Below are 11,259 nucleotides of genomic sequence, written 5' to 3'. Positions count from 1 at the left end.
GTATACCGAAATTGGTACTAGGGTCAACCAGTTCCGTGTGACCTAATCCTGTCTCGCGAACGAGGTTGAATCAGGTCAAATCGCAACGAGAATGATATCACAGTGACATGCACTTCCACGTATCCACTGGTTGCAGGGGCTTGGAAGCTAATCAATTTTGCCAATAGCTTGGTAAAATGCCGTAGCGAGTAACTGTCAGTAACCTTGCGAAGAAATTCTGGTAACTTGACTTAGCAGCTAAATTAATGTAATATTACAGATCAAAATGTTAAATGACAAGCTACACGCTGCTATTGGCTGCGACCGGTAATTCGTTGTAAAATTTACAGAAATTTCTTTGTAAATCTACCAGATTTTTTTGTGTGTAATACTCAGTAAATTTTCAGTCTAAAATACCGAAGTCTACAAAGTCTCCAGATTTAGCCCAATAGACTAGATCAGTTGATCTCAACCGGGAGTCCACGGACCACTAGGAGCCCGTATATGTTGCAATTATACCCAACGGTGTCTTCGGAAGCATTACTTGTTATTATTATGCATTCGTTCCCACCTATCATTTTGAGAACGCATTCTCGGCACTTGTTCATATCAAATCGACCGCACGGATTTCAAGACAAGACCGTATATCACAAGAAATGCAGCTACAGGAGTCGCTTCTATATAATTAAAGATTTCTCAATTTCTATATAAATTGTATATTATGTTATTTTCAAGAAAAGTCATTTTTTGCCGCTTATCAATAAAAGGACTTAGAAGGAGGCCGCGGAGGTCCGTGACCTTTCAAATGGGGTCCGCGAAGACAAAAAGGTTGAGAACCACTGGACTGGTTCGAACAAAGGCCAGCCACCGTGAGGCCGGATTTAGATTATCTGCTGACGTAATTGACATTTCATTGTCACTTATTGAAGGTCGACACGTATAGTCTATGTATCCACGATTGCCTTCGGCGGTTTCATTGCGCGTTCATCGTAGAAATTGTAGATGCCGCTCACAAACTACACCATTCTTCGTCGTACCTATTAATTACGAAGGTAGACATAAGCTATTTACAGGACTGCTAGCGTTGGGTTGGCCAAGCGTTAGAAAATGCAATGAGACCAAGCCACGAGTTAGTAAAGAGACAATCACGCCGCTATGATCAGTCAATTCGCAAAGCTATCAAGGATAACGACGTTGATGTTTTTGTGGTGTTCTGCAAATTACGCATTGCTGCATCTATATGGTGAATATCTCCATTGATAATTATCCGTGTATGTTTGTAAAAGGGTTACTGTATTACATAAATTATTACCCGCTGTATATAAATAAAAGTGGAGTGGATGACATGCGTATTGCTTTTACTGCGATGAATTCGTTCCTTTCACGGTAGATATACACAAAAAACATGCTTGTTGTATGTACGCCGGGGTTGTCAAACTCAACTTTCGTGCCCTGCTGGATTCAAACCTTCATGTCGCTCGCGGACCGCACCAGTCAAATGATTTCACCGTGTTAGCTCGATATCCTTGGACGTGTATTTCACTTCAATACTTTCAATATAGTACAGATCATAGGGGTTTATTCTAGCAACACCGTTAGTCGCAAACAACGATACTGGCAAATCCGGTTGAATTCAGTTATTAACAATCAAAACAGTGGCTCTAACGGCGATATAAGTAGGCATACCTCAGTCATCTCTCTGTTTTATTCGTAGCCGTTAGCCTTGCGTTTTACGCGTGCGTTGTGACGAATAGGCCACAAGAGATATTAACCGTAAACGCGGACTTCGGGATTTGGTTCATTTGGCTATCATGAAATCGTGATAGCTCTTGAGACTGGGAACTTCTGAGTCAGAAGGGACACAACACTGCGATCACGGATATTTGAAGTACATTTTTGTGTAACTATTAGTATATTTTTCATGTGACATGAATATAATAGTTATGTGCTCGCGTTTTCGCTTCTGTGAGTAACGACTTCTCGGTAATTTTTAGCATGAAACTCGAAATCCAGTGTTGGAATTGGATGCTAATATCGCCGATTTTGTTCCTATATAATGACGTAGAGATAAACTCTAATACCACTGTCGGGTGGTTTAAATGTGGCCTATCCATGATTAACATTTGATGTCTTGCGGGGTTGTTTGATCGAAGTAATAGCCTACCTACTATAAAAATGTCAACATTTGTAAGAAATGTGCTGGATAATAAAAGCATTTTTCAATGAAATTTCGGTGATAAGCAGCATGTATATCAACTCAGACGTGACATATATTTTAGGCCTCTGTCGCAATACTACTAACGGTCCGCAAGAAAACAAAAACTCAAGAGAACAAACATTTGTCGGCTATTCACAACCGCTGATGGAAATTAGGAGGAACTTACGTGCGCTGCAACATTTACTGAAATCGCCGCAAATCAGAAAATCCAGCCGGATCTTCGTAGGATGCAGAGAGACTGGTCTGTGTTCTGGCAGGTCGCGAATACAGACTCTCCATGGTGTGCATATGCAGCAGGAGAGCGGCGAATGTACGCTTTCAAATATTTCAGGCAACGCACGTATTCCTGTTGAAGTCAAGTTATTCAAAGTCAATGTCTCGCGTGATTCGAATTCCGCCAATAACACGCTTGGAAATAACCATTTCGGGCTGACCATTTTACGCAAGCGTCTGCAGGAAATTCTGTATCTTGTAAGAATGTGGGATTGGCACGGTGTGCCGCGACTTCATGGCCTCTGCGTGACAGTGCCGTTTGAAGTTGGAGATTACGAGAATCAAGACGACGTGGAAGATTATGTGACACAAAGGAAATCAAAGACGAATAGTAGCATAACATTGTGGTAAGTTTTATCGACATACGAGAGGTGATCAAAGTAGTCAGCCTTGGTGTTGAGATACAGAAGTATTAGTAACGACGTACACGTATAATCAATTACAAGTAGGAATAGCAATTTCAAGTACGAGTCAAAATTACTTAATGTGAAAGTAGAACACCAAGTTTTCAAAAAGTAGATTCTGCCTAGGGGTCGCATACTTTTATAGGTTAAACTAGAACATGAACAGTTTCGAAATTGTATCATGTATCTTCGCGACTGATGCAAAATGACTAATGTCCGACTTGGGACTTATATTCAATTATCATTATACATTTAACAAGGTTCTCACACAATTTTCTTCATACAGCGGATGTAAACTAAGCTACATTCTCTATGCAAAAATCCAAAGGGATGAAGTATTTTTGCCGAAGCCCTGTTCAATCAGATCAGGGAGAAATCTTAATACATATCCACGTTGTGTTACGATTGTTGATATACGATGTTCTTTTGAATTCTCTACCAGTTGCTGATGATTACCCCTGGCGAGTGTCAGCCGAAAATATTCGGGCTCATTTCAATATGAATTTACTATTCAATTGCAAATCCGCTTGTGTAAGTAATGGTAAAACCTTTCTCAATACTCCAAATAAGTAGAACTAATTCATGACTGACAACACTGCTTACTGCCCACAGTGATATAGTATATAATGTGCGTTATCGAACCAGTGAGATGAACAATATGTCGTTATAAATGCAGGTATGCAACCTCTAAATGCAAAAAACAACTACCACTCTGCACCGACGCCACTTCGCAGGACTGCAGAAGGCTGAAAACTGTTACGACACATCTGCGAAGCATATCAAGCCGCTCAGAGGCGGCCCTTTCTGTGATGACCAACGTAGCGAACGTATTCGATCAATTCTCCAGGAATAGGTGAGCTTTCTGAAAACTTTGATATTAGTAAACGTTGAAACTTCACAGTGGGCTATACGACGGCACAGACATATTGCCATGGTTATCATAAGTGTAGCCACGATGATACTGCATTTTAAGTAAGCCTCTTACCGTTCGCCGCCCAGAAATTCTGTATTAGTACCTTGCCGATAATATGCATCCTTTTAATTCGGGTGAGTCAGAATTGCGTCTGAATGATTTCCTTCTGAAATCTGCACAGACGTTAGAATTATACGACATGAATTTCCGGCAGACGATGCTATGGAATCTAAATTGTATCAACAACAGCATTCCGATTTTTTCAACAGTATGTCAACCATAGACAACGGGTTTCTTGTTTCAGAATAATGTCCAAAATATTTTGCGAAACAATTACTGAATCTGTTTGTTACCCGCTACTCCCTGTAAGACACAATTCGACTGAAAAAAAAAAACTGTTTTAGAATGTAATTTCACGTATCATATCCCTTCCAACTCCCATATCATATCCTGTTTCCGCAGCGTCATAAAGACTTTTACTCAGGTTTGTTGTCTTAGTTGCAAACTGACCATTGATATTTTGCCATCCCTGGTGTAATATGAGGCTTCAATAAGACGTTTATGATATTTTATTCCACCAAAGCGTGGTCCTTCAAAACTTTGATCCAACCAAAATCTTCATTTGCTCAAACCTGGACATCTTTATATCGGATCTAAGCGATTTGGCGTTCGTAACATACGATAAAGGCGGACACTCATCCGGAAGGTAAGTAACTGACATTTGTTAATCCCGCTAGAAAAGATTCGGAGTGAAAAAATTCCAAGATTGCGGAGCTATGCAACAATCATTCCTTGGTATAATGATGTCGATCAACGGTGCTATGTCCAAATATAAAAGTAGCCTCGTCCAAGCGCTTATAACTGACCTACCGTGTTATTGTTCTGTAGGAAAGCAGGAACCATTTCCTTTTCCCAGGTTTATTATGATAGGGTTCCCATATGTCCTCTTTTTATGGTATTTGTCCTCTTTGTTGAAGATTTCGGTTAAATGCATGTAAAAATTGGACAGCGGTATAGGAAGTCAGTAATCACGAAACGCTTCGGCAGGTCTTTCGGAGGTTGAGCCAGAAAAACCACCCTTTTTTAGTCAACCAGTGGGTAATTCAGGAGTTGAGTCGGAAAGATGACCTTATTTTTATGTTCTTTAATTTTAGTCAACCAACTACAAACTCGGAATAAATTTACTAATATTTTTAAATTTGACTCTGGTATCGTAGGTCTCTAAATTTTTAAAAAGAGTCCTCCATTCAGATTTAAAAAATACGGTTACCCTGATTACTAGCATCTGTACGTATAGGGGAGATGTGGTACCGATGGATCACTGGGACCGAAAATACTTGAAAAATTCTCCACGATAATTCCATGATTACACTCCGTGATTTTGTCTACAGGTACATGCTGACAGAATCTTTCCTCACGTGCAAATAAATTCGACCTGGATGAGTTATGGGGTCTGTGACGAATGATTTACGTTTTAGGGGGTGTAAAGTAAATTTGGATCGACATTTGCATTTTTCTATATCACCGTTCAGACTAACAAACCCGCCATAATTTTTGATGTGAGGTATAGGACTTGTATCAGGGTATATAAGGGCACATATTTTTTGAATCAATACCATCCTCGAGTGGACTATTTTCAAGTCAATTACAATATTTATGGGGTGGGGGACCTATCGTACCATAGCCAAATCAAGCAAAATATATGGACCAACTAATCACTTAACAACAGAAACTCGCCTACATATATATAGGCTGTAAATCATAGTTACCTGCGGTGTTTTATCGCTATTACGAGGTATTTGAAAGTCAAATATCGATTTGCGGATAATATGTATGTGGCATTAATTTTGTAAATTTAGACGTAAATCAAAACATGATTTTATGCCAACATTTGAGTTGATATAATGTATTTTATTCTTGAAGGTCGCGACGAAACATTCTTCATTGGCTTGCTGTAGCTTAGCTTATAGTACACAACAAAACAAGTTAACAAATTTGAGTTTTTGAGCGTATGTCTCATAGGTCCCAGGGTCGTGTGCCTTTGAACCCACCGGGTGGGGACCGATGACACGTTCGAGCAACAAATTTTAAACGTTTATAAATATTTTTTGAAAAGGCGGATATTCATGTAAATGTCCGCGATAGGTAGAGCTTGTATCGAAGCGTTAGGCCAGCAAAAGATATGCTATTCTCGGCTGAAGATTTAAGGGCCAGAGATCATTTTGTAATTTTTGATCCGTCGGTACCACATCTCCCCTACGTCAAATGCAGTGGTACCGAACGTGAACGATATCGCCTCCCAGTCGGCGATTTGGCGGTCTAGCGGGACGGGAATAGCGATGGGGCGATAGGGGCAGCCAATGGACGAAGGGGCGATAGGGGGCGAAAATAGCGAAGGGGGCAGTGGCCCATCAGAACGGCTATATTGGAGTCAAGCCAGAGAAATGACCTTTTTTTAGTCAACTCACGAAAAGTTAGCTGTAAAAGTGTAAAATCGAATTGGTTCTCAACCTGGGGGCGCGGGGGGCTCTCAGCGGGGCGCGAGAAATTGACAAAGCCTGTTTGAGCTCTGACTAAACATGTCTTTCACAACCATTCTGAGAAGACGATTGTTGAAGATGAAACTAATTTCGTATTCAAGAAAGCTCGCCAAATTCAAACTCCAGCAATCGCGCTCAATGGAGGATAGGCTGACTGCAACTTCATATGACCTAATTTCTGATATTCTTTGAAGATTTAGAGCAATTCCCACGTGTAAGTCATTCATTAATTCGTAGCTGTGGCAGTAGCCTGACGCGCGGTGCGCTTGGTAGCTGTTAATAATACCTGGCGAACTGCACTGCCTAAGACAGACTTAGAAGCAATATTGGTTGCCCGGTTTCACTCTCAATAAGGTTACCCTAAATCAACACAATTTAATTCAATTCCAAAACTGATCAAATTTAGCATGACAGTACAGAACGACGTCGTGCTCTCTGTGGTCATTACCAGCATTAGGATTATAGTATCAGTGCAACCTACCGTGAAATAAATTGATGTCCTGTTCAATGTCTTTGTGCTATTTTCAAACAAGTTTGGGGAAATTTGTCAGAAATGTTGAAGACTGAACAACTGGAATGAGATTTAAACTTTGCGTAAGACATACCATATGTATACTATTAGATCAGGGATGGCCAACCTGCGGCCGTAGAAGGCAATTTGTGCGGCCATCGACACCTAATTCAATTAGTATGTGTTGGCGGCCGTCGACATGCAAATGAAAATTACGAATTCACTCCCAAATTTTTTAAGAGATTTTAATGAAACTTGAAATTTTCTTCGCGTTCCGCGCAATTCAACATAACTTCATTTTTCGATTTTAATATAGTAGCACCCTTCTCAATCTAAGCCAGAATCGGCATTTTGTGCTCCTCGCGAAAGAAATTTGTTGATGGTACATTTGGGCGATTTAAATATTATTCCACTATTTCTGCTACCGATAACAGCATGCAACAAAGTTACTTATAACAATTGGCCCACCCAAAGATGAATTATCATTTATAACTTGCCCTAAATTTTCGAAAGCACTTCCTCCCTGAACCCTACCGGTGAATCTGATGACATGGGCGGAGAAATGTAAATATTTTATAGTAATATGGGATACTGCTACTATTAATTACGGAATTTATCCGTGAATCTGAAAAATGCGACAATATGCAGTCCCAGCAACTATTCTTAACATGGCCACCCGCGATTTCGGTGCGTACAATAGGCAGTTGTGAAAAGTGTTATAGTCCGGAGTTCACCGGGAATGGATATATGGACATATTAACATAGGTATTTTGCGTCCAGTTGTTTCATTAAGGCTATGCCCTTGAATGCTGCCTCAGGCTACATAAGTAATCGAAATGCGGTCGTAATTAGCAGAAAGGTTGCCTATCTCTGTATTAGATGGTGTGCTCTTTTTTACATGACGATAAGTGTAGGGGGGTCAGGGGCGCAATTTCTTTGACAGTCGCCGAGCGGGGTGCATGTCTTAAAAGGTTAAGAACCGCTGGAGTAGAGTCTACCCCACATACCGCAAGAATTTGAATTTAATAAAATACTAATACTGCAGTAAGCTATATCCTGATCTGGTGCTTACCTTCTTTGTTTTTCTCATAGATTTGGTATTAATATTATTCTTAAATTTGCGCAATGGCTATCCGTTTTCACATAAGGAGGTATGGTGATAGGTATATTAACCTTGGCTTCATATATCTATAGATAAACGAGTATATGCAATCCACAATGTGTTTTACAATAGTGCCGATTACCAGTTCCGGTTAAAATTGTTATTTAATTGAAATATCGTTTCCTAATTTCTTCGTAACGTTTAGAAATAGGCTTATACTGAACTTTGAATGTCTTCAAAGAATGAAGTCTTTACTAATGTCTCAGATTATTATCCGGAACGTTCTGTAAGTACTCCCGCGACTGCCCCGGCATGTCATGGTCCAAGAAAGACTGGCAGTACCAATACATGGATCGCTGTTCCGAACCACCTGGGCTATGCGGAAAAGACAACCTCTGCCGGGGTATTGATTCCAGCACATACGCGTGCGTGCTAGCACCTTGGCTGTTCAGCAGACTGCGCAGCGTCGTTACCGCGTTCTGGCCGAGAGATCAAGAAATAACGGAGATTATCCGATGCCCTGTCAAATACTACCCAGAGGATAGATGCGATTGGTCGTACCTCAGAGCAAAGCTGACTCGATTACGGGACTTCGCTGCCAAGGAGCTGGTGGGAACTTGACTTCTGAGGATACGCGTCAGACAAAAAAAGTAAATGCCCAAGAAATACGCCTCTCTGACTGTTGGCAACGAAGTCGGACCAAAATCTTCGACAGCATGACAAAGTTCAGTATCGAGGTCTCCCCATGTGGAAGTCCGCTGTAACCAGGGCTTTGAGGCCTGAGTCAGGACACAGAGTTACTGTACCGTGCATTTTGAAAAGAAATGGAACTGGATTAAGCTGGAGCTACGTGGAATTCAAATGAAGCATCAAGAACTGGGACCAGTTGTTTGAAAAATAAGCCATGCAGAATTCATACAATTTAACAGCAAGCCCTCACAGAATGAAAAATCTTTGCCTCTCTGGACCAAGCTTTTTCAACTAACAGCGATGATGGAGATTTGGCAGGAAATCAGTCACATGTTTATAGCTGTAACCGATCGTACTGACCCTTTAGATCAGGGGCGTCAAACTCAACTCATGTCGCGGGCCTGATTCAAATGTTCACATCGTTCGCGGGCCGTACAAGCTAAATTATTTCAAAGTGTTACCGGACAATCCATGACCTTGTGTTTCACTTGAATGCTCGATCATCAAGGCCTGGTTCTATTCTAGTAACACCTTTATTCGCGTACAATGTAATTGGCAAAAATACGATGATTGGCCGGTGGAAGACAGTTACGTACCGTTTTAAAACAGTGGCTCTTACGACGATGCAAGCTGGCATATTTCTATATTGCCTTTCTCTCTGTCGCAATCTGGCGCTAGCCCTGCTGGGTTTTGAGTAATACAAGTGATGTAACTGTAAACGCTGACGTTTGAATTTGGTTCATCCGTAGTAAATCGCGATTCCGGTTTCTGTGGAGGCCAAAACTGATACAGCAGACAACAGATATTTCAACTATATTTTTGTGATTGTCTTATAATCCATAAAACCGGCTATAACTGTTAAGCAGTTGGGGTTTTCGCTTATGTGGTGAACTACTTTTTGGTCTATTTTTCAGAAGCCTGTGAACTTAGTGTGTACATTTTGCCGCTCCGAAATTGGGTGTTAATTTTGACGACTTGGTTCCTAATGGGGATTGGCGACAAGACTGAAACCATAACACCGCTGTCTGAAGGTTATAATGTGGCATATGAACAATGAACATATGCTTGACATAAGTGGTCTTGCAGGATAATTTATTGGAAGTATTTCTTGCTAAAACATTTGTTATAATTTTGTTTTCAAAATGATACCAATAAAGATATGGATACGTGGGCAACTCTATAACCTGAAATTTGTTCGTGAAACTATGCGAAAATAGGCCAATGTCTCTACTCTGTGCTACACTACTACTGTGTACCAGTAGTTCTCAACCGGTGTGTCGGTTGAGCTATTCTGTGGTGTTCCGGATATGAGGTAAAAGGGATGCCGTGGTCATAAAAAATAATTAGAGACAACCAAATTCTGAGTAGCATTTGTGAAGCTGGTGTGACAACGAGACCACGATATTAGGTGATGACTAACGAAATATTGGTGACATAATGTGGTATGACGTAATGTGATGACTTTTCTTCGTTTTTTTTCATCAGCTTTCCAGATCTTGCACTTCGGGTACTGGATGTGCTGCATTACTGCGAAATATTTTTCCCTTTCAAAGGGTATGCTGCCACGAGGTCAAAAAAGTTGAGACCGACTGGCCATGGTGCTTCAACTGCGTTGGTCCATTTACACCAGGCTGAAATTATTTATTACACTGGGCAATAATTTTGAATGAAAAATTTGTTGACTTTAATTTTGCACTTGATTTAGGCTAATTTTGGTATGCTGATTGCTGATACCAAAAATGCCGCTGGTTTTCTTTTATCACGTGTTTGCTCCACGACACATGCCCAAAATATGCAAATTTCTACGAACTTGGCAATAATAATTTTTCATGCCATAGAGATACCCACACCTTTATCATATAATAAGTTATATAGCCAAGGGGCCAATTGAATTCTTAACAATAAAGATACTGCTATATCGATGTAGGCCGATGCCTCCACCCAGTTTGGTTCAAGGATGCATTCATTCAAGGATAATTCGGACTCATATTTGATGCTAACTGCAGGATATGACAAGTAAAATAAACTTTACATCTAACCTACTATCAGCTATAGGCCCAATGCTCCATTCATCTTATCCAGTGTATCTTGAAACTCCTGAAAGCTCGATAATTTGGATCAGGATGAAAATCTTAGTGATGGCAGACCTATTGATGAAGATTTTGAAATCGAAAATGATTCAGAACGTTGATTAGTCCATCAACACATGGTAAATGATCTGACATAAGCTTTGGGACTTTGAAGAGATATATTCGGAAATTTCGGCATCATTGCGATTTAAGAAAGGATTACGTGGGGTAACAGATATGGTAAAAGCAGACACCGTTCTTACCCAACAGAAGTAATCTCAAAACTTTTTACTCAAATACGAGTAGAAATAATGATGTCCAAGATATGTCAAGAATACTGTTCAAGTTGAAGAAGAAATGTATCGGTCTAGAGATCACAGTATATAAGAGGTGTCTACTTCTGAATTGCAGGCTGTATTTTCATAACTAGGATATAATAGATGCAATTTTCGAAAATATAAAAGCTGATTTTGTGCAGCTGTTAGAGCAATTCAATATCCATAAACTGCATTCTGATTTGCAAGTGCCAAAGTGACAAGAATACGTAGTTCTGCTGAATG

General features: G+C 40.3%; 1 protein-coding gene across 1 annotated transcript; it reads left to right on the top strand.

The window, feature by feature from the left end:
• The first annotated feature begins 976 nt into the window (after nt 1-976).
• On the top strand, nt 977-9,813 carry LOC145434630 (uncharacterized). The gene is made up of 5 exons (XM_080311973.1): nt 977-1,222; nt 2,259-2,817; nt 3,551-3,727; nt 4,371-4,493; nt 8,207-9,813. The coding sequence occupies exons 1-5, from the start codon at nt 1,135-1,137 to the stop codon at nt 8,559-8,561; spliced, it is 1,302 nt and encodes a 433-aa protein (XP_080168099.1). The 5' UTR covers nt 977-1,134; the 3' UTR covers nt 8,562-9,813.
• The last annotated feature ends 1,446 nt before the right edge of the window (nt 9,814-11,259 follow it).

The sequence above is a fragment of the Botryllus schlosseri genome, chromosome 2, assembly GCF_051294905.1.
Source record: "Botryllus schlosseri isolate E-star chromosome 2, Bs_hap1, whole genome shotgun sequence".
NCBI classification, from domain to species: Eukaryota; Metazoa; Chordata; class Ascidiacea; order Stolidobranchia; family Styelidae; genus Botryllus; species Botryllus schlosseri.
This window is presented reverse-complemented; position numbering and strand designations above follow the sequence as displayed.

Excerpts from the sequence above, each read along its gene's own strand:
- LOC145434630 (XM_080311973.1), top strand. The coding sequence starts at position 1,135 with ATGATCAGTCAATTCGCAAAGCTATCAAGGATAACGACGTTGATGTTT. Across the intron at positions 3,728-4,370 it reads GATCAATTCTCCAGGAATAG|CGTGGTCCTTCAAAACTTTG; the intron begins GTGAGCTTTCTG and ends ATTCCACCAAAG. Across the intron at positions 4,494-8,206 it reads GGCGGACACTCATCCGGAAG|ATTATTATCCGGAACGTTCT; the intron begins GTAAGTAACTGA and ends CTAATGTCTCAG.